We start from the raw sequence: 24,857 nt of genomic DNA, 5'->3' as shown, positions 1-24,857 counted from the left end.
CTACGTAGTATGAATTTGGACCACACTTTAGTAACCCCATAAATGTTGGGCCAGGATTTGGATATGAGAAAGGGTGGCCCAACTTATTTGTTGTGTGGGTTGGTCCATATAAGTATTATTGTAAAACCTATCAAAATTTATCAATGTAGACAACCATTAAAACTAATGTATGCATTTATATAGCTGACCTTAATCTTTTAGAATTAAAAATTTGACTTTATCATCCAACTGTCAAAATCCAAACTTGAAAATCTCATATGTCCTATACAATTCCAAACTTATTCTAGGGGTTAAATTTTGATAGTGTAATAAAACTAATGAACCCCAAAAATCTCACATATATTCATATTTCATACAAGTAACAACATCAAATTAAAAGTGTGGCACACACTCCATGATTGATACAATATCTTTATCACAAACAAAAACATGACACTTGGACTCCAACAAAGCAAGAACAAGTAAGCCAAAACTAACCAATTAAATAAGATCTCTTATCTTGTATACCCTATCTCTTTATCCTACACAAACACCCCAAATGAAAGCCAAGCCACCAAATTAACTGTCATATTTCTCTCCCTTATGTAACACTTTGTTGTACAACATACAGAAGGGTAAGAGAAACAGAGAGACAAACCAATATGGCAGCTTCATTACAAGCTTCAACAACCTTCTTACAACCCACAAAAGTAGGAATAAGAAATGGGCTTACACTAAGGTCAAACCCAAATGTATGTAAGGCTTTTGGGGTTGAACCAGCTGCTGGTAGACTCTCTCTTTCTCTGCAGTCTGATCTTAAGGACTTGGCTAATAAGTGTGTTGATGCCACTAAAATTGCCGGTCTCGTTCTCGCTACCTCCGCCCTCATCACTTCTGTATGTCTCCTTATCTTGTTCGGTAACAAAGATTATGCTTTATTCGGTTTTAATTAATACTTACAAATAAGGAAATCAGTTTCAATAATCATCCGACATATAATGTTTACTTAGGATGTATCAAGTTTTATTAGATTTAGTTAGTTAGTTGTGTTTAAGTTGAGCTAAATTGAGAATCCTTTGTTGGAGCAAGTACCATTTTCACCGGATAAAGTTAGTCTTGGATTCGATTCACACCAGACTTCCCCTTCACTAAGCCTTCCTTGTGATTAAAAAATAGTTGAGAATCGAACTTAGTCACAAGGCTCTCATACTTGTCTAATGATGAAATGCTTTTTACTTTGTGTCCTGTTTCAAGCTTTGCTGAGGTATAACTAGTTCACATTATGTTTTGGCTTTATGTACATGTGCCCTCCAAAATTCGTCTAAGTAGTGGCCTGTTTTTGACATTGGGATAATAGAATGTCGTAGTTGTTCTCACATTACTAGTTCTAACTCAATAGTTTGTCAGAAAAGTTTTAGGGAAGGATCTATATAGCTTATTTGATCATTATTCTTGATCTTGTTTGGGCCATATATAAAATCAATATTATTTCATTACCCTAATGGCTAATGCCACTAGTCATTCCCGTCTAAATGGCATTCAGTGTTGGATATATGCAGCGTTATTACATAATAACAAAGGTTATTTTCGATTAACCATTAAGAAAGTGTAAAAGACTAGTCTTGAAAAATGACGATAAACATAATCGTCGATTCAAATTGGTTGATCACTCTTGTGTTGGTTGATGATACAGGGGGCTAATGCAGAGGGAGTGCCAAAGAGACTAACTTTCGACGAAATCCAAAGCAAGACATACATGGAAGTCAAAGGAACAGGAACAGCTAACCAATGTCCAACCATTGACGGAGGATTAGATTCATTTGGTTTCAAGGAAGGCAAATACAACGCCAAGAAATTCTGCCTTGAACCAACAAAATTCACAGTTAAAGCTGAAAGTATCAGCAAAAACGCCCCACCAGAATTCCAAGACACCAAGCTAATGACCCGTTTAACCTACACACTCGACGAAATCGAAGGCCCATTCGAGGTATCCTCCGATGGCACAGTCAAATTCGAAGAGAAAGATGGGATTGATTATGCAGCTGTTACTGTCCAACTCCCGGGTGGTGAACGTGTGCCTTTCCTATTTACGATTAAACAACTCGTAGCATCAGGTAAACCCGATGGGTTTACTGGCGAGTTTTTGGTACCCTCTTACCGCGGATCCTCCTTCTTAGACCCGAAAGGAAGAGGAGGATCCACTGGGTATGATAATGCTGTGGCATTACCAGCAGGAGGAAGAGGGGATGAAGAAGAACTTCAGAAGGAAAATATAAAGAATGCAGCATCTTCAAAGGGTACTATTACTTTAAGTGTTACTAAAAGTAAGCCTGAAACTGGTGAAGTTATTGGTGTTTTTCAGAGTTTGCAGCCATCTGATACTGATTTGGGTGCTAAAGCTCCTAAAGATGTTAAGATTGAAGGAGTCTGGTATGCCCAACTTGAGTAATTGAAGGTTTTTTTTATATATTTTTTTATGTATGAAATCAGAAATATGCTCATTATTGAGCTTTTTTTTGTTGTAATTTTTAAGGGATTTCTGAAACTCTAAGAGAAAATTTATAAATAATCTTTACCTTGATTGTATATTATTATTATGATGAGCACTTGCTTTGTAGAGTGCAGAGATATTCATTCACGTTATCGGATTGATTTTGGATCATGTGTTTTGGGTCGGTTCAAATCGTATTTTTTGTTTGATTTTTACATAATTTTAAATTTATTTTGAAGTCGGGTATAATCGGGTTCGAGTACAAGATCGGATCAATATCGGATTGTCGAGTCTGTTACATCTTAAATTCTTAATAAATTTGCAAATTTCACTTCTGCAAATAATGATTTGTTACATTTTCAATTATAATTGTTTTGTGTAATTTTGTCGATGAACAATTTAAATATGCTTAGATAGTTCTGTTTGTTCAATTGGTTAGAAAAACATGTTACAATCACGATAATATCAAAAATTTTAATCTAATATATGGGATTGGCTACATAAGTCATGCACCAACACTAATAATTAACCAACTCAAGCACATGATTGAGTTGCTTCTAGATTTTTATTCCACGGATTTTCTAAAGTTTGTGGCTATTATGGGCTCTGTCGAGTTATGTTACTCAACTTGGTAGATCAGGCATATTTGTCATATAATTTTGTGATAGAATGTGTGTTCGGTAAAAGTATATCTGTATATGTAATGTTATGTATATTGTTATATGTTAGGTGTTTGAATGAGAATTTTGATGAAAATTTGTATATTGAATATAGATTTGATTTTTGTTCGCAGATATGTATTTATAAGACGTTGTAGAGAAAAAAACCATGAAAAACGCTACCTCAGACAACGTTTTCCTTATCAAAATTTCAAGTCAAGACTTGACACAATTTAACAAATTGAAAAACGTCGTCTAAGATAGCATTTTCACTTGAATGAATAACGCTGTCTTAGATAGCATTTTCCTTTAAAGCCCGAACACTATATAACTCATTTATATCTAAAATCGCAGTCACAAACATCGTTCTTAGACACTTAGTTTGGAAATTATTTTTATCGGGGTTTAGTTTGAAAAATTTTTTTTCTTAAAAAAACATTATTTTGTACAAATGTCTATAGTAGGTCATATGTCAGGCCAAATAAAATTTGGTATAAATATACTACTATTATTTTCCATATCCATATATCCAAGAAAACATGAAAGAACCGGCGAAATTTACGAGTTGAACAAACAAAATCATGTTATTCAGTCTTCACTCTTCAGCAAACTATTACAGGTAATTACAAAATTTTTGATTCCGCTATCAAATTGTCGATATATCCGCTTGATTATAAAGATCTTGTTTCCCAGACACTTGAGTGGAATGTGCAATTAGATATTGATTTCTGTTGCCAATTACCAATTTTTCTCATTTTGAAAACTAGGGTTTTCACTGTAATGCTACATTGATTGAGATTGCTGAATGTATTCAGGTAATTTTCATTTAGGGTTGAAGGGTTTAACTTCCCTCAAAAACTTGCATTAACGGTTTTAAGAAATTAAAAATTTAATGTATGTAATTTGATGGGTTATTATAATATTGGATGATTTTGCAAAGTAAAGAAATTTTTCAAAGTAAGAAATTTAAAATCATGATCTTCCTTAAGCTTCCATGTGAGAAATCGTATACTATACTGAGGATATGGAATGTAATTCATTGTGTGTGTTGCTTTAGGATGTTAAACTATTGCGAGTTGATGCTTCACATTTGTTGGATCTGTTGTTTTATAGTCTGGTCTATGTTGAAGGAAACTTCTTGTGTTTTGTATTCCTTTTTCTCTCATCTGTTGCATATGATTCCTAATAACCCATCTCATCCACAATACTTCTCACACATATGTGAAACTCAGTTTTGAGCTACTTTGTCTGAATAGTGTTAATTAGATCGTTATAAGTTTTGTATTGATAGGAAAACTTGAATAGATTGAAGAGATTACAAGTACGGAATCAAAGATTACAAGTACGGAATCAAAGATTACAAGTCTTGACAACCTCCTACAAAATACTTGTAAAATAAACTAAGGAATGAAATGAAATAAATAACTCTAAAATGAAGATCTTTTAGACAATACTGTCTTCGGAATCTTGATACCAAACAATCACTATCTAGTTTTCCTAAAAGTGTTATTCTGGCTACTATCTGCTTAGGCTTAGACTTGGAATATACTTTTGAAATACAACGATTTGCATCCAATATAAGCACTATATATTTAGATAGTGTGAGGAACAAGGGAAAACTTGGAAATGAAATGAGAAGAAGCTAAGTTCTTTTACTTCTAAAAACTTGTAGAGAAAATATGGGGAGCAACAAGATTAGAAATTCCACTAAGAGTGAATGGAATGGTGTGTAAAACCCTAATCCCTTGAACTCTTTATATAGGAGTTAGAGCACAATTCCCTTGATCCCATATGACTACACGTTAGTAGGAAAATTAGGGTTAAAACTCTAGCCGCCAATTAAAGAAAGGAAGTCAGCAATACCGCACTTCCAAAAAAGAAAGCGACGAATCGTCGTTTTTAGAAGTAACGATGAGTTGGGTTTTCCAAAATGGCGAGTCGTGGAAAGTTTCTGCGAAAACTCACATTCCAGAGAACTAGCGACGACTCGTCGCGAGGTTCTGACCGTGTAGACACCTTTGTTTCGATTTCTTTCTTTTGGACATAGGTTTTTACCCTTTTATCCCCACTATTTTTGTAGTAATTTTCCATGGGTTTATAACCTTTTATGCTTATTATACTTATTATACTCTAAATGTCCAACATATATATCATTCTTCTTATGGTATACTGTAGGATCAAAGATTCGGCAAAGTTCTGGGTGCATCATTAGCATAATGTTGTATCATTGTTAAAGAAGAAAGGCTGAAATTATCTTTCATTTCATAACTCATTGTGTAAGCTACATTGTATGGCTTATTATTGGTTTCTTAGATTCTAGTACTTCTTCAATTGTTCCCATTTTCTGTATATTCAAATTGCCTGTTTTCTTTTGTACGCTGTAAGAACATTGAACTGATCACTGGTAATTTTTGAATGATTCACAGCTGATTTTTGTGTAAAGATTTAGAATACAACAGCCTATACTGCCCTTTCTTTAGAAATCAAGTGTAGACCAATTTTTGCTGCCTGCTGTCTACTTTCGTAAATCTAACTGCACTGCATACTTTGATTTGAGGAGAAGCAAGTATGAATTGTGTTCAGAACCAAAAATCAATTATCGATCATTCCCTTTCGTTTGAAGATGTCTCTAAGTTATTTTCTTTACCACTCTCTGAGGCAGCTGGGATTCTCGGTGTCTCTACTAGTGCTCTAAAGAAATTATGTAACGAGAATGGTCTTGAACGGTGGCCACACCGCAAATTCCTTGCTGGAAAGACCATCGACGAAATAAAAAAGGAAGCCGCTATAGCAAAAACTAAAGCATTGGGAGGAACCTCACCATCAAGGAGTAATGTAGCTACCTTAACTTCTGGCTCACGAACGAAGGAAAACAGTTTGAAGTCGACTTCTGGGGATCATCCAGTCGTGGCTACAGGTTTGGTATCAAAAACCAACCCCTTCTCGGATGAATTCAAATATGGATTCCCATCAAGTGGTTTATCGGAGTGCACTTACAGATGGTGGGAAAGTAGCTTCATTGGTGTTGATGAAGTTTCAAATGATGATTTGAATACCAGTCCTGAAGTTCAAAACACTTCCAAGGAACAAGCGGATGAGGGTTTTTCATGTTCTCGCGAGAAAAATGACAGTATGATTGTTGATTCTGGGTCTGAAAAGTCTGATGAGGTTTTACTATCAGCTACCAGGAAACGAGCTGTGGAGGAAGGAAAGAAGGGACTAAAGCTTCGTGTTTTGAAGAAATATGGGGCCGATAAACTGGGAAACGACGAGAAGATATTGCTACGATTGTATCAAACAAGCTAAAAGCAATGGCCATAATACTGGAACTTGCTCAAGCTGTCTTTCAGGGAGAATTTAGGCTTGGGCCTTGCTTAGGTCATGACCCAGTTTATATGATTGAAAGTTCTGTATTAATATTGAACTGTATAACACATTGCACCGAAAAATGACAACGAAGTCAGTTTAATGCACGTACGAAGCTGAGTGTTCAGAAAATATTATACTAGTGTTCTGAATTCACTTTTGTTGTGGTATGTTATTGTGAGGTGTGATATTACCTATTTGTTCATCTTTTAGAATTCAGCTTATCTTGTATATGCCATGTTGATAATGTTTTGAATTAATGTAGATGTTGAATGATTTAATGGGCCCTTAATATACCCATTGCATAGTGGACCTTTGAATTTTGTCCCACCACAAATTGTTGTATGCGTTGGTCTCATCTAGAGATACACTTTACATATGGATTAAATAGTCCATTTGATACGTATTATGAACATATAAATTTTTTGTTTTAAAGTTGTCTCATTGAAAAATGATTTCTTACAAGAATAACTGACTGTTGATTTAGGGCGACATTAGTGTAAAAAACCATCATGAGACATGAAAGTGTCTGCCTTCCGGTAGAGCTGAGCATGATCGGCCCATGCCCTGTGGGCTGCGTGCCTCTGCTGGCCATCCTTATCAGGCTAGAGAACCCATGTTGGGCTGGAAAATATGCTTCGACCATGGCCCATCTGCAGAGTGAGCCATGCGCCCATGCCAGGTTGGTAGACCCATCTTTATTTGTGATAGAACTTTACCCTGAAAAGTGAGGACCTTAATCGGGCCCCTCTGAGCCTAACCCTTAAAAAATTTCTGTCTACTTACATGACCCGCCGTACTATCTCATGGTAGTGGTGAGCAGACTTGGCTTAACGGTTAATTTGAACTATTTTTGGTTCAGCTAGTCTCTTGAGAGACTGTCTCTTTAAAAGACATATTTCAATCCCAAACTATTAAAGATGATCGTATTTCACAAGAATTTGTGTTTTTGGTTTGTGTTGTGTTTGAATTGGATTGCTTTGGTTTGACTAGGAGCGCAAAAAATAACGAGAAGATTAAAGATAATCGTTTTGAATGGTTTGTGTATGCGCAAAGAGTGCACTTGTAAGAAAGATAGAAATCTGAAACTCGTGGGACATAAAAAGGATGAGTAAGACAAAAAAATTACCAGAAGGACATCTGTAGGAAAAAATATAAAAATTTAGACTTATAGCTCAAAATGAATATAGAAGAAGAATTAAGGTGGGCGATCATAGAAATCAATTGATTGATTCATGTATGATGGAATTTCCAATTAAATGGAGAAGAAGAATATATGTGGACGGTACCAATTAATCTTTTATGATTAAGATTTTGTATTGTTGTCGTTGCATTACACATAAATCAATATAATTAATTTTTTTAACTTATATACAACACCCTTTGTACTAACAACATCAGTTTTCGTTTACGCTACTTTTGTGAGAGACCATTTGCCAATAAGACAGACTCAAAACAAAGAGTTCATATTTTAAAATTATATTTGAGGTACAATTTAAATCATAATGTGACTAACAATGAGACCGCATTATTGATTTTTTTAACTTTCAATTAGAATAAAACAAAAACTCGTTAAAAACTTATGAAACTTTGGCTCATATAAGATATAGCTCATAGAAGTATGTTAAGAAGTACATCTAATCACATTAAGGCAACGAAATCAAATCAAGGACCACATAACAAAAACAATTAACCATATATTAATCAATGTTGAGAAATGTTATTACTTATTGATGACAATTTCTGACACTAAAACTGTTGTATGTTTAAACCATTTACTAATCAAAATCAAAGTAATAAATACAACAGCTAGATATTAGTACTAAGAGGGTCCCATATTTCTTTTGGTACACTGTTGGTTTAACCTAAAGGACAAAACCCATTGTTTCTTAGTAATCACACATTACCTTGAACAAAGCATATTATTTTAATCTTAACCCTAAATTATTGTCTAACTTCACATAGACAATTTGATTATAATGATAAGATTAAAAATGACCCACAAATCGGTGCCCTTTTCTCAAAGTTTAATGTCTCTTTCTTTTCACTATTTGTGTTACCGAAAGTGACCTTACATCTACAAGAGTTAATTTTAAAATCCATCTATGGGGCCACTTTAGTTTGGGTCTTTTTTTTTGGTGCTCTTTTTTACCATTGCTAATGGCATGGTTCATGTATTATGAATTTAGTTGTTATATTGATACTTGTTGATTCTTATATGTTTTACAACGATTAAGAAATAGTGAAATTATTTAAATTATATAGATGAATGCGTAAATAAGAATAGAAAAAAAAAAGAATATACTCATAAAAAAATAGTAGCAAAATAAAAAAGATAAAATAGGGTTGTTCAGTTATATACTATTCCATTCTTTTCTTAGGTTATTTTAATTAACGGAATGGTATTCAATGTTGATAATGAAAACATTCACGGAGAAGCCAAAAATTTTCATTCTAACATTACAAAAAGTTTTTTAGGTTGGGGGTTTAAAATGACAATAAGTATAAAGTATTTCTGCAGTTTTGTTATATTGACACAAGGCAATATTGTGACTTGAAAGAAGAATAAAAAAAGTTATAGGTCGAGTACTTCTTATTTAATATTAATTTTTAGTGATTTTTAAGGATGGATAATGGCTAATCTTCGCCCACTAATAGCTCCGCTATTGAATGAAAAGGAGATTTATCGTTAATTTTGGTGAAAACTATCAATAGAACTTTCATCTTCAAATATGTTTTTTTGCTTCATAATTTTCTATTACAAATTATTTCCACCTTCTTAGGTGGTAATAGAGCCGCAATGTCGTTCCTGACATTTTATGGGTCCTAGGCAAACTGAATAAAATGGGCTCTCCCTATGCAGGAACGATTATGAACTAAACGGGTTTTTGGCAAACTAACAAAGACGGACCTTATATATTATAATTAGCATTAAAAATGTAAATGTGTCATATAATACTTAAATGATAAAATAACTACTCATAAATTGCAAATTTTTAAGTATCTATTTCCATTAACTAGCATTTTCTAATTTTAGGATTTTTTCTAACTTTGGGCCCTAAGCTTACTTTGCCTATGCTCAGGAACAAACCTAAATAGAGGGTAATGAATTTTGTGGAATTAAATTTACGAACCTTGTCATTAAATTATCTTTGTAAATTACATTATATTTTAGTTGTTCTTCTCACAATTTAATATTAATAACTAAAAGAACCAATACCATTAGAGATGAGAATAGTGTTTTTTTGGTTAACAATTTCTTCCACAACCTTTCTTGTTTTTAAGCTTGTGTTTTTCAGTTAAACTCCTATGCTATCTTTTTTTTTTTAACATTCCGTTATTATAGTAATTAAAAACAAAATAGGGGAATATTTACCTTAAAACATGCATTACAGGTTTTGATGAATTCAAATCATTTAAAAATCAAATGTGATTGTGATGGGACATTTTATTTGTTTGAGTGTATACTAATCATAGAGCAACCAAATTAATTGTGATGGGAAATTTTAGAGTTAATTGTTAATAATTTTTTCTCAAAAGGTAGAATTCCAAAACATTAAAACGCCTTCATGACTCTACAACTATATGAAATGTACTTTTTGATTAAGATAGTTAGAAGTGAGTGGTGATTATAGGAAAAGTAGAGAGGAGTTACGCAGCTTAACGAAAACTAAATCATACAATTTAGAGAACGATTCTGAACAATTCAAATAAGAATCAAGAGTGATAACCCACGTACAAATCCAAAAGAAAATACCCTCTTAAAATTAATTGATAGTTGTAAAAGTTACTCCTGAAGTTTAAAAAGTAGCATATCTAACCAGTGGTAAGATTAAATGCCTAGTCATAAAGACTAACAGCAAATCATGTTCTGATATTATGTTAGAATTTAGAAAATAGGTATAGACAACCTAAATAAAGGAAGAAAAGAAGTAATGCACGTACAAAACCAAAGGTGTCTCACTACTAGAACCAATTTGTATTAGTAAGAGTTATTCCTCAAGTTTATAAAGTGGCATATGCTATTTACTTTCTTCAATATAAATAATATTGAACCCTTTAACACAAACTATCCTTAGTGATATTTATAAAATTAAGAAAATGGTCTAATATGATACAAAATTTATAATTTTGTTTTATTTACATTTGATATACTAGAATTTTTGTTGAGTTATATTTTCTCGATCGCCTCTTGGGGTGCATTTTCCCCAACGACTAATCATATAGAGTATGTTTTAGAATTCATACATACAAATTTCGTAAATATAGAATACATTCGTCTCTTTAGAATAACACCATTTAATTTAAGATTTGAAATTTTTTTAAAATTAAATGACGCTATTTAAAAGAGATGGAGGATATGATATGAATGATATCATAATACCTTTTAATAACTTAGAAGACCATTTAATATGTTGGTATCAAAGTTAATTTTTTAGATTTAAATCCAATCAGTGAAGAGAAGTGGAGAACATACCCTCAAAAGGTTAATTGATCATCCCATAGTTAAGACTTAAAATTGGTTAAGAAAATTATCTCTATCTCACTCGTGATAAAAATAATTACCATTTTATACTAATTACCCTATTTTAAACTATTTTTTGGTTCTCTATTTAGAGTTATGAATTTTGATATTTTATTTTCAATTATTATTAATAAAATAATTTTGACTTGACTTGAACCTTTGTAGATATATGGGCCTCACCAAGGTTTGGTAAAAAAAAAAAAAAAAAAAAAAGAAGAGATTTTTCACAAAAGTTAATTATCAAATGGTTTTTTTGTGACCATCATTGAGATGCATAATTTTATACGTTAACATTAACATTCATTTTGATGATAAAAAATATCACTATTGGGATTAGTCCGATTCTCATCATTCAACGTTGTAACATCCTGGAATGTGAATTAATTGCAAAGCCGACTATTGGGGTGTGATCATCTTGAACGATTGCTCAAACCTCTTTTTTAATTTCTAATGGTTCCAATGTGAGATTATATATAATAAAAATAAGGAAAAATTGTCAAAACAAGTATCTAATAATTTTTTTTAAAAAAGTAACTAATAAAAAAAGATTTTTTAAAAAAATACCTAATAAAATTTTTTTCATTTCTAAAGACTACCAGGTAACGTTTTCCTTCAGTTGATCGTCAAATATAACGGTTGATTAGTCAAAATCGAAAATGCTTCTTTCTCATCTTCAATTTCATTTCCAATTTAATTTCGATTTTGAGTAAAAAATAGAGAAAGAAGACAGTGAGAAAATTGAATTGAAAAATAAATTGAAAATAAGGAAGAAAAATTTTCTATTTTGACCAGTCAACCGTTATATTTGACGGTCAACTGAAGGTAGACGTTAATTCGTACTCTTTGGAAAAGAAAAAATTTCATTAGATATTTTTTACAAAACTTTTTTATTTGGTACTTTTTGAAAAAAAAATTTATCACATACTTTTATACACTTTTCCCTAAAAATAAATTATATAGCAAAATTTTAACTTTTTTCTTTTAATACAATTTTTTCTCCCTTAAATTTTGAAGTCTCATTGTCTCATGACCATTTGTTTTATTACTTAGCATAGTATTTAATTTCTTGGATTTATATATTTTCAGCTATTCTCGTTTCAAATTATTATGGTTATTTCTGATATATTATTATTTTAGGTTTACTTTTTATCTTTCACTTTAGGCCACAAAAATATTGAAAACGATTAGAGATTAATTATTATATATATATTATGCCAGTTGTTAAAGACTAATGACATGATCTTTTTCATGCACATATACTAACTTTATATATGGATAAACAATATCCATAATGTTTAATACAAAAAAAACATAAATGGTAACATATATCGTGTTATGAATGTGTACATAGGACAAAGGTAATACTGTATTTCATAATCAACGTAATATTGACTATTACTTAAATACAATGTACTAGAATCAAACCATAATTACATCCAACACATGCTCTTAATAATATAATTATATATATACGTACAAATTACCGGGAAATTAAGATCACCATCATTAATAAAGTTGATTTAGATGAGAAGCATCAAATCACAAATATTCTTTGATCTACAAGAAACCTTCCAATTCCAACTGTCTTTTAAGTATTAAACTTTGGTCTACTTTAGTGTACATCTCGAGTTCTATGTTAGAAAATAAAATAAGTTGACAACTATCTAAAGTAGTTAAGCTTTAAACTTGTATGATGTTTTTTTTTTTAAAAAAAATCCTGTCTTAATTAAAATCTAAAAATATAATACTCCCTCCCATTCAATTTAGTTGTTCCATTTAATTTGGGTATAAATATTAAGAAAATGATGAAAATACCTAAAATACTAGACTCATGTGCAATATTGAGTATTTTTAATATTAAGAATTGGAATGAACCACCTAAAATAGTAGACTCATGTACAATATTATTGGGTATTTTTAATATAAAGAAAATAAGGGAACCATCTATAAATGTATGTCTTAAAATAAAAATAGAACAATAGAAGTGAATCGCCCAAATAAGTAAATAGAACTAACTAAAAAGAATTAGAGGGAGTATAAATATGAATTCTTCACAACTATAGACACAATAATTAATGTCAAAGCTGAAGATTGACAGGAAAAATATGTTTTTGTTAGAGTATATAACATTGTCTGGAATTTCAGCTATCAGCTTAAATTTTTAGTTGAATTGATTTTTTGACATGATATCAGAAGCCAACGTGACAAGCGGTACGGATTCGTTAATATACATCCCAAGCTTATATGATATAATAAATAAGAAAATATTCAAATTTCATAAGTATATAAAGTGATCAACCTCAAAAATAATATGCTACATTTGAGAAAGAGGTCAAAACCGACAATATCATACCAAAACAAAATTCATAGTACGTTGGAGGACTCTTTGACTGCATCCTTCTTAATGAGTATGGGTTGCCGGTCTTCTTTCCTCTCCAGACCCTGTTCATAAGTCCCTATGAGCGGGATACTAAGTATGATGATGATGACAAAATTCTTACAAAAACGATCAAAAGATTTTCTAAAATTCTTGCTAGCTATGAACCTTTGGTAAGCCATCTTTGTGCGTCACGAGACATAGAAGAGTGAGTTTAGACAATTTAGGTGCTTAAATTCTGCCCGACAAACAGAACAATCACTATTTACATTTCTTTTGTTTGGAATTATTTTAATAACAAGGGCTATAATTGCTTTTTATATTAGCAAAAGAACAAACGGGAGGAGGCGTTAATAAATTTGGTTATGTCCTTTGATAAGCATGGAAGAAAATGAACAAATTTAGTAAAAAGAGAAACATAAAAAATGGTTTCGTAGACGATAGTCATGTTCTTGTCAATAACTTTAAGACCCTAATAATATTTTAAATAAATTATGTTACACAAAAAAAAAATATGTAATTAAGAATATATATATATATATATATATATATATATATATATATATATATATATATATATATATATATATATATATACAGTGGCGGATCCAGGAATTTCAAATTGGGGGGTCAAAATTTCGGATATCGGTTGTGGCGACGGAAAGGCGAGGGCAAAAAATAGTTGCCAAATGGAAAAGCAAATTAGCGACGGGAATATGGTCGCAAATCCGTCGCTACAAGCTTTTATTTTTTTCAATTTTTTTTAAATGTTTAGCGACGGGAATATGGTCGCAAATCCGTCGCCAATTGGTCGCTACAGTAATTTTTTTTTTTCTTAAAGCTCATTTATTTTTTTCAGATTGGGGGGTCCATTGCCCCCCTTGCCCCTAGCTGGGTCCGCCCCTATATATATATATATAATTAAGAAAATGATGTTGATTCCTCAATGTTTGAATTAACGTACTCGTATATGGAGATAGAGTGCATGCATCTTATGCACTAAGTAAATTAATTAAGTTCTTAATTAGTCTTTTGCGTCTCTCAACTTATTATATAAACCAAAGATACATAAAATTAGAGAACCAAAATTATTGAAAAAAAATTAATAAATTCATTTATAATTATTATTACCTTTAAATCAACTTAATTATACTCTACACTTTTTAAATATGATCAATAATTGCTTGATCGAGTTATGTTATATAATGTATATATATTATAAAATTAAATTTGACATGTAAAAGATATACGACTGCACACAATACTGTTTAATCAAAGGCATCAATTATTAGTTTACATCACTCTCGTTTTGTTTACATCACTCTCAATTCAGTTTTGTTACTTATTTTTGGATCCAAAACATTTGTAAATTAAAAATTATAAAATATTGTAGTGTACGTGATTGTTCCATGACCGTATAATATATAGTATGTGTAAGTTGATGTGAGCAAACGCAAAGATGAGACAAATGAAGAAGGTAGCATAGAAGTTTTTAGTAAGCATCACATGGGATAGTATTAGGCATGATGGTGGTTGGCATCACAAGCTAAGCAAGGACATGGCCATGGCGGGCTCCATCCTTAAGGAGTTGAATGGTCTTTATTACTCATAAATGGTTAGCTCTCAAACAAAATAGAGGGTTAAACAACAACACATATTCATTGTTTTCACTGTATTATGCCCTATGATTGATGGGACCCTTTATTAAGGGAGATTTAAAGATCAACTAGAGGTGAGATGAAAATGACTCCGAGTATAACTCTAGTCTCTAACCTTATAATTTACTTGAGATTTCTTAATTTGAAGCCACTATTCATGGGTGAGTACTCTTTATTAGACCGTGTAATTGGCTGAATAAGGGTCGATTCCGGCCGATTTCAGGTCTGACCAAATAATAATGAGCAAGTTGTATATATGTTTAAATAAAAAACAAAAGAAACTCAAATGGGAAATAAACTTTTTGTAAATAATAATTAATGAGTTGGACCAAATTATAATTTAATTATTATAAATTTCTATTGAAATAAGCTTTTCAGATTGAGTAAAAAAAATATCATATAATAATTTAATTTTTTGATTAATTATAATTAGACTATTAACTATTATAATATAGGCGGTAAATAAAAATAACAAAAGACCCGTTAAGATTTGTCTATAGACCACTTCATTTATGTAATAATGTGTCTGTTTAAAGCCAGATCCATTTCAAACACGGTCCATTTGAAGCTTGCATATTTAAAAATCATATTCATGCTTCCAATATAGTTTTAATTGCCATATTCAATGTAACGAATTTAACATTATATATACATGGTTATATACTTATATCAAAAGTAAATTTACATATTCATAACAGTTGGTGACTTATATATAGCAGCGAGGTTCTGAGCATGTTCAACATATTCGATTGTATAGAACTCTAAAAAGTCGAAGGCTTCAATATTAATCTATGTAGTATATGTTAAGTATCTGAAGATACAAAGTTAGAAAAATATATAATTTTTTTAAAAATTATACAGGATCTTTAAATAATTTATAATTTAAATAATAAGTTCAATTGTGGTCTTGTGGATTTCTAAAAAATACAAAAAGTTTATGTTTAAAAGTTATATATTGAGACGAATATATTAAGATTTCATATGAATATATTTTTTAAATCGATTGATAAGAATTTGTAGTCAAAATTTGACTCTAAAATTAAAATTTTCTATTTGAGAAGAAAAAAAATGCAAAAAGTAAAAGAATAATAATCTTGCAATATTTCATTAGGATAGAATTATAATTTAGTTTTTTATAATATCATTCTATTCTCAAAAAGATTGGCTTCTAAATATCATATCTATCATAGATTGTTCTAAAATCTATATTGTGATGCTTTTGATTATGTGTAATATAAGTTGAAAAATCTAGCTTGAAAATTGACTCAAATTAAATAAAACCCTCTAAATGTCAAAATATACTCTAGCTTAAAGATCAATCCAAATGAAATTATACAAGTCATCACGACTGATAAAGAAAATTAATGTAAAGACATTAAATTCTCATACACTTTAAATTAGCAAATATTTTAAACAAAATTAATGAATCAGTTAGTGAATGAGTCATATAAGAGTTTCTTCATGCAAAATTATTGAGTACGTGTATAATGTTTATCTTTGTTTTAAATTATGCCAAATTTATAAAAAAAAAATGATTTCATAAGTAAAACTTTAAATCTCAATAACATATATAAGTCATATTTATGAAAAATGAAAAATTAGGGTTTATCCATTATCATTTAACTTTTTTCTTTCCAATTTTTAGATTTTTTTTAAAAAAAAATCCAAATCAATGAAAATTAGAAAAAGGAAAAAATAATTTTTTTTTTAATTTATTGCAGATAGAAGATATATCATATGATTTAGAAAATCAAAAAACCATAAAACCAAAAATTACAATAATATGGAACATGCCATAAAATCGTAACTTAATTGCAACTACACATTTGCCATATAAAAAGGAGAAAAGCCACATTATTGGCCTCCTCTTCACATGAAATCTTAAGTGATTATATGACGTGAATTATTGAAACAATGAGAAACTTAAATGACCTCATTTTCTTCATGTTATGACATTTAAACCACATACATAAATTCCATCCCTTTTACATATAAAATACTACTGCTTTTATTCCACCACTCCACATAGGAAGTGGAGAAAAACTTTGTTATTAGTCCATTTGTTTTATGAATTTGCAACACCATATGATGACATAAATATATTATTATTGAAATATATTGAAATTGAAAATTTATATTTTAGTTTAATTTTAACCCTAACCTAAAAATATTTATTTGCAAAGGGAGCAATGCCACATTTATGGTCTCCTCTTACAAAGAGAGTTTGACATGAATTATTGAAACAAAGAAAAACATCAAATGACATCACTTTCATCATCTTATGACACATGAAACCACATAACCCCATTTTGCATATAAAATATAGCTATTTTCATTCCTCTCATAGGAAGTAGAGAAAAACTTGGTTATGATCGATTTTGATGCCTAGGCATTCTCACGGACATACATGAAAACAAACACTATTCATGCACAAAAATTTATATGTAGTGGTTTAGGAAAGATGACAAATTTCTAGAAAACAAAAAATTCTTTAATTTACTATATTGCAAAATAAATTTCTTTTTTCTCATTTTTTATATTTTTATCACTTAAGCACTAATGTGTGGATTTAGTTGGTGCACATTAAAAAACTACACTAACTTTAGTAGAGTATTGTGCTAGTAAAAAATATGAGTTAGTGAAGTGAAGAGTTAAGAAGTGCATCTTATAAACAGTGGATAATAAAGAGTGTGAAATAGTGGAGTGGAGATTAAGTAGTACACACAATAAAACTAGTATGCATTTAACTTATAGAAGTATTAAACTTTACTCTATTTTAGTATGTTAAACTTTTATAACAAAATCAAAGACTTTAATTATTAAAATTAATAAATTAATATATTTCAATATACATGATAGCTAGTACATACTACTATAAAGTACCTTAAAATTAATCTTTATGGATTATGTTCTGCTTATTGTCGTATAGACCCTTAAATATAAAAATGTATATTAACGAGGGATTATCATAAATAAAATCCTTTATGCAAATTAGAAGAGTGTAACGGACCTGGCTTATCAGAATCCCGTGACCCTATTTGTTTTAAAAGGGTCAAACTAGTAAATTTTTTTAAGGGTCGGACTTTTAATAAATTTGTTGTAAAAGAAATTAGTGGATTAGGCGGGCTTTTAACCAGTTGACTTAATATTACACAATTTATTATATTTTTTGTGTATATTGCATGTTATAATCTGAATTGCAAGTTTTCTGGTTATTTTTGACAACTATAATTGAATGATTTATAATTATGTGCAACATTATTATGGACATTTATTCCAAAAAAATAAATAGCACGTCAATTATATATATTAGCCAATTATACTTTGAATTTAACTATGAATATAAATTAATATCACGCGACACATTTGAATAACTTTTTCACGATTTTAAATTTATTTTAATATGGGTCGAATTATAGTGGGGCAAACAGATCCTAATATGACCGATTTCACCCGTTAAAAAAATTAATACGACTTGTCCTAACTCACTTCATTGAACACTTCTATAATTATACAAATCAAATCAAATAAAAATAAAACATGTTAATGCTTGTAAAAACGTAGAGTAACTACCAAACAATAATATCATAAAACTTTTATCAATATTCTAAGGATTATTTTTAGCCTTTCTACTTTATGAAAGTTTGTGACATTCTTTGGCAGTAGATCAGTACATGTGACTAGTTGTGTCACCAAATTGCACTTGATTAGTGATTAGATAGGTTAATTAAAAATAATTGTCACCATGATAATATAAATTAACCAAATAAGTGTGAATATAAAAATACTATCTAGATTATAGATAATCGTTGCATTGGGGATCATGTATGCATTCTTTTGTTCTACCAAAGTGGTCACATTTGATATTTTGCTTTAATTTTTAATTCTTATGGGTAAAAAATGACTGGTCTAATAAGTTGTATGAATAAAATAAAAAGAAAATATATTTATTGATGAAATAAAGAAAAAAAATATATATTTGTCAATTTATAATATAATTTGAAACTTTTAACCATTAACATAATTTTTTGTTTATCAAGTGGTTTTTGACATGATATAAAAGCTAACGTGATAAAAGCATTATGAATTTAAATCCCATCCACATCTCATTTTATGTGTAATATAAGCAACATGTACGAGGACCGTTGTATATTGCATCTACTCTTCAAAGCTAGTGGCGGATCTATGTTAGGGCACCCCTGGCACGTGCCCCAGGGACAAATTTTATTTTTTTTAATGAAATTTGTTGGGAAAGTAGTGGGACTTGGAAGTCACTCAAGTCACCCATGCCTTTACCCATTTGGAAATCAGATTCCTACCCAATTCTCTTCTCTCTCCTAACAATTAATCCTTAAAACCTAAAACCTACACAACCAGCAGCCGCCGCCGCCGCCCTAATCCCAGCCACCGCTGCGGCTGCCGCCAACTGCACTTGCCGCCTGCCGCCCCTGTCTAGCTATCCTTTCATATTAGTATTTGATGTTTTAAGGTAGTTTCAACTCAACAAAGTGTTTTTTAATTTTTGATGTTTGAAAATTGAAATTAAAATTTTGATGTTTTAATCTTTAATCTTAATCTTTATTTTTAAGTTCTTGAATTTTTTTAGAATGTTAGTTTGTTATTTCATGATTTTTATGTTCTTGAATTTTGTTATAATGTTAGAAACTTAGAAAATTGTATATTACTTGATTTTTTTGTTTATCTTCTTCAAGTACTTGAATAATTTTTTTTGGATCTTTTAATAGTTAATGTTAATGTTATTGTGTTTGTTTACTCATAATTTTGAATTTTTTTTTGGAGTATTATTTTCTTCAAATGTTTTTGGAGCAGTTTTGGTGTTTTTGGACTATGGTATGTTTTTGGTTATAGTTTTAGTATTTTTTTGTTGTATTGTAAATTGGGAATTTAGAATTTTAGAGCTAAAATTTGTTTCAAGTTTCTTAAAATCCAAGATGCCCATTTTATAGAGGAAGGTAAATATGATTCTTAAAGTCACACTTTAATGGACCATAAAGCAAAATTACACCCTACAATTAACATACATTAATCTTATGAAATACCCTCTTAATGCATATTCCCTCCTATTTATAGAGAATGGGATATTTGGGTTTTGCACCAAAACCAAGGAGGGGTAGGGGACCACTTAAATGTGGGCGAAAAACTCTCTTTTTTCATAAAGGGTATTGATATTTATGTGTTATTGTGTTGTTCTAGTAGGGGTAAAAAGGTAAAAAAAAATGACAAAAATAAAAATGGGACATTTTCAGTAAATTGGCTCAATAAGGAAATGTATCATTCTCTATGAATAGGAAGGAGTATTAAACATCAACATAAACCTGGCAATTAACATAAAAATAATGCCCACCATTCTTCCTAGATTAATTGCCCCACAATACACCCTTTCAAAACCTTAAACCGGGCGTTAAACAGTCCCAAAAAGCATCCTAGGCAAAGTGCTCATATAAGGCACTAAAGTGCTCGAACGAGCACTTTCACATGTGCTCGAATGAGCACATATCATGTTGTACCCTCCTCTGGTGCAATCTGACTTGCTTTTTCATGTTGCCTCGAGCGAGCAACTTTCATACCATGCCTTGCCTCGTTCAAGGCATGGTTTCCACCTTTAGCGAAGCCTTATTTGCTTCACGTTAAGCACCTCATCGATCGTTTCAAATCTTAATCCAACACAACTCGACATGTCTTCACCATCCTCCTCCAATGTACATGATAAAGCATGCTCAATAATATGATTAAAGTTAACTTCATTCATATAAATATTGGCATTTGTATTAACAATATGGATTCAAATTTGGGTAATTGTGGGGTTAAAAATATTGAATCTTTGATTAAAAGCATACTTTTTTGTATATTTGTTTTCATTTTGATGATGAATTAATGTCTAAGTTTTCTAAGTTTTGTACTTGATTTGATGAGGATGTAGCAAGAACATGTTTAATTGGTAAACTAATGGAGTTGTTTAAGGGTTTTTATCATACATAGGGAATGTCATGATTATGAATGAGAAATAACCTAGGATTTTGGTGCAACTTCATAGAATCTTAAAATCAAGCCACTGCTGAAATTTATTTATACCTTGCACATTAAAGTTTTGATTTTTGAATTGTGGGGTAAAAAAAGCATTTTTTAACACACAAAACTTTGCCGAAGTTGATGAAAAATTTTCATAAAATTTCGTCCATTTATTAGTGCGCCATAGGACTCTTATCTTTGGATTCGCCATTATTCAAAGTTTTAGGACTCTCATGTGATGGAGCGTGATAGAATATATATATATATTCAACCATCAACTAAGCTTTTGATTGAATTAAATGTCTAAATGGTGATGTATTTAAATTAGTTTTGTGTAGAAAATGAGATGATTGAAGTAAAACAAATATCACTATAAAACATGTTAAGAGATTTTCCTATTATAATTACACTAAATTTTTATTCTCATTTTCACCATTTAATTTCAATAGCAAAGGGGTAAAACAAAAAGTGCTATAAAGAAAAAACAATTTTTTTAAAAAATATATCTAATTTAGCAAAAAAGTTCAATCATCTGAAAATCAGTAATTATTTCAATAAAAAGGAAAAGCTTATAAAACTCAAGAATTGTAAATGTTTAGTTTGATTATAATACGGTGATCAATCCAACTTTTCATTCTTATAAATGTGATCTATATCTAAATGATCTTTACTATTTATAGTTTTATACTATGTCACATGTGGTATCAGTGATTACATAATACAGTAATAAATGAGTTTTAACGACAAGAAATATAAATATAAAAAATTCAAAATACGAATTATTAACATTTCGATATAGTACTCTTTTCGTAAAAGGGTGAACTTTTTACCTATAGGATGACTTTACAACTATGAAATGTATTCAAGTCGTACAATACGCAATTCTTTGAATGATGGCCTTTGAACATCTTCTCTAATTGGAGTGATGCTTTTAGTTTCCTTGGTGTAAAAGTAGATGCAAAAACCCCCAAAGCAAGGTAACTTTACCCTTGCATTCTAGGTAGAATAATAATCTTAGAGCTAGTTTGTTACATTGACTTCAAAGATTAAACCTACCAATATGACCTCCAAAGTTAACAAAGTTGCACATCAACCTTTTTACCTTTATTCGACCAATAGCTAGTGTTATGGAAGCCTTGCATTTATGTACACAAGATATATTCCTTCTTTGGAACCCAAGCCTTGCATAATTATACGCTCAAAATCATATTTGCCAATATATCATAGGTGACTGACAAATTATAGCTGTCAGCCGTAGCCCTTAGAAGAGAGGAATTGAGGAATGAGTCCAACAAAGAGGAACTCTAGACGTTCAAACAAAAATTATAAACTCTTATTTTGTAAAACAAATTGAATTATTGACATCTACATTATCATTATATATTTTAAAAAAAATTTAAGCAGTTAACTAAAATTACACGTATTAAATATTAAAAATATCCTTAAAACATACTTCATGTAATAAGTAATAACTTACATAATAATTACCAAATAGCCACAATTATGATCAATAAACACCATAATTTGTCCTTTAACCTTCATGATGACATAACACGAGGGTTTCTCAGAAGAAAAGCCAAGTATAATGGACCACAATTATTCTACATTTCTACTCTACTTTTCATTAATCACAAAGATTATTCACTAATATCATCAATGCCACACAAAAAGAGCAAATATTTGTTGCCTCATAATCATAATTCATACAGGAAAAAAAAGATAATGTCAACCAAATTATGTGCACCTCACGTGACTAAATTACTACTTTACAGTTTACACCCACCAATTATCAGTATCTACCATTACAATTTGCTAAACTACTCCTACACTTATTTTTTTTTACTTCTATTTACATCTAAAAAAACCTCCCAAAAAAAAGTAAAAAAAAATATTTAACTCTAATAACATTCATCAGAATTCCGTTAATGAAACGTCAACGTCTTCTTCCGTTAGTGATGATAGGGACCGCCCCGGCGATGGCAGTAACGACGGTGGTGCTCTTAACTCATTAAAATATTCCCGAACATCAAATGTTACACATTTTGTTAAATCCACCTCAACAGACGGCGGAACAACCGGTGGCCGTTCAATACCAGTTAGTAGGTCCCACCTCAATCCTTTAAAAAATTCATGCTCTTTAATTTCCTCCGCGCCTTTAAAATGCCCCAATCTTTTACTCGGATCTTTCTCCAACAATCGGTCGATCAAATCAATCAAAGCCGTCCGTTGCCCTAAAAACTCCGGCCGTTTCGTTAACACGTTTCTAAACGTTTCTTTCCGATCGTTCCCGCGAAACGGCGTTTTACCGTATAACATTTCATAAGCCAAAATTCCCAACGCCCACCAATCCACCCCGAATTCATGTCCTTCCCCTCTAACAACTTCCGGCGAAACGTATTCCTCCGTCCCAACAAACGAATTTGAACGTTTACCACCCGCGAAGCTGGCTCTTCTAGGCGAAACGCGGGCGGATTTGGCTTTTCGTAGACCATTTTCTGTACCCGGCCCGTATTTCACCCCGTAAGATAAAATTCGGGTCATGTTATTCCTTCTAGGTGGCGGAGGTGGTGGTGGAGGTCTAAGTTCACGAAACGGAGCTATGTTATCCATTTCGGTTGACCCGACACTCCCATGGTTCTTCTTCCTGTGATGTATGAGTCTCCGTGAAAGATCAAAGTCCGTGAGAGTCACGTGACCGGATGCTTGAACAAGTACATTCTCCGGTTTCAAATCACGGTAAGCAATCCCCATACTATGAAGATGGTAAAGCGCACAGACGATCTGAGCTAGGTAAAATTTAATCGCCGATGAGCTAAAAACGCGGTCGTTTTGATGGTATCGGAGAGCATTTAGATCACCGCCCGGACAAAATGGGACGGCCCAGCCCATTAAATCGTGGGTCTCAAACGAGCCCAGCAAGGTAGGGAGATAAGGATGGTGGTTGATGGAGGATAAAACTGACATTTCCCACCTCGCACGACGATCGGCGTCGTGGTGTTTGAGATGGAGGAGGGCTTTCTCGACTACTTTTAACGCAAAAGGTGATGTGCATTCCGGGTCGCAGCTCCGATCATGGGCTAAAAATACGGTACCCATTGCACCTTTTCCTAGGATTTTGATGGCCCGTATGTTTTCTATGTTGAGTTTTTTTGGGTGGGGCTCCATTTTTGTGGGTTGAGAGAATGTTTGAGGGAAAGAAAAAGGGAAGAGAAGGAAGGAAATGGAGGGGAGAAAGATAGAACTAGGAAAATGATGATGAAGAGTTATAAATAGTATGGATGTTTTCTTTTTTTCTTTTGAAAATATTTTTTGGTTTGCTTTAAGATTTATTTTAAAATTATATGGACGTGTTGTATGTGACTACATGAGTCTGTTATTTGTTATGAACTACTAGTATGGTGTCCTTTACATATATCATCACTAGCATGTGCTACAGCATTTTTGTTGTTTATCGAGATTAACATTGGAGAATTTTTCAATAAATGTGAGAGAATTTATTTTCTTTTTAGATTTTGAGAACAAATTTTCGTAATGAGAATAATCGGAGTAGTTAATACATAATTTTTTAACCATTAGATTGATATATAAATTTCGTTTAATTAATTAATCTTTAGGATTATAAAAATATTTTTGAGATGTATCAAAATTGAAAGCTGATAATACTTTGAAACGTATAAAAACATTATTTTTTAAAAGTAAACAAATAAAATATTTGTTTTTTTAAAAAATCTATCTCATTAAACACTATTTTAAATTTAATATATGACTTTTG

The 24,857-nt window shown here is 31.1% G+C and overlaps 3 protein-coding genes across 8 annotated transcripts; 2 read left to right on the top strand and 1 right to left on the bottom strand.

Moving 5' to 3' along the window:
* The first annotated feature begins 151 nt into the window (after positions 1-151).
* Positions 152-2,565, top strand: LOC130796889 (oxygen-evolving enhancer protein 1, chloroplastic-like). Its single transcript, XM_057659312.1, has 2 exons — positions 152-875; positions 1,673-2,565. Exons 1-2 carry the CDS (start codon positions 642-644, stop codon positions 2,426-2,428), a joined length of 990 nt encoding a protein of 329 aa, XP_057515295.1. The 5' UTR covers positions 152-641; the 3' UTR covers positions 2,429-2,565.
* Positions 2,566-3,589: 1,024 nt separating this feature from the next.
* Positions 3,590-6,896, top strand: LOC130797152 (protein NLP4-like). 6 transcript variants are annotated; one of them, XM_057659634.1, is made up of 4 exons: positions 3,672-3,748; positions 3,897-3,944; positions 5,305-5,405; positions 5,556-6,837. In XM_057659634.1, the coding sequence occupies exon 4, from the start codon at positions 5,698-5,700 to the stop codon at positions 6,433-6,435; it is 738 nt and encodes a 245-aa protein (XP_057515617.1). In that variant the 5' UTR covers positions 3,672-3,748; positions 3,897-3,944; positions 5,305-5,405; positions 5,556-5,697; the 3' UTR covers positions 6,436-6,837. The 6 variants fall into 6 exon arrangements, with proteins under 6 accessions (XP_057515619.1, XP_057515620.1, XP_057515618.1 ...); XM_057659636.1 differs by lacking the exon at positions 3,897-3,944 and having other exon boundaries at positions 3,590-3,748; positions 5,556-6,896; XM_057659632.1 differs by lacking the exon at positions 3,897-3,944 and having other exon boundaries at positions 3,606-3,748; positions 5,305-5,417.
* Positions 6,897-22,709: 15,813 nt separating this feature from the next.
* On the bottom strand, positions 22,710-24,449 carry LOC130797178 (serine/threonine-protein kinase UCN-like). Its single transcript, XM_057659668.1, has one exon. The coding sequence runs from the start codon at positions 24,248-24,250 to the stop codon at positions 22,997-22,999; it is 1,254 nt and encodes a 417-aa protein (XP_057515651.1). The 5' UTR covers positions 24,251-24,449; the 3' UTR covers positions 22,710-22,996.
* Between the last annotated feature and the right edge of the window lie 408 nt (positions 24,450-24,857).

Source organism: Amaranthus tricolor, chromosome 12, assembly GCF_026212465.1.
Source record: "Amaranthus tricolor cultivar Red isolate AtriRed21 chromosome 12, ASM2621246v1, whole genome shotgun sequence".
In the NCBI taxonomy this organism is placed as follows: domain Eukaryota; kingdom Viridiplantae; phylum Streptophyta; class Magnoliopsida; order Caryophyllales; family Amaranthaceae; genus Amaranthus; species Amaranthus tricolor.
This window is presented reverse-complemented; position numbering and strand designations above follow the sequence as displayed.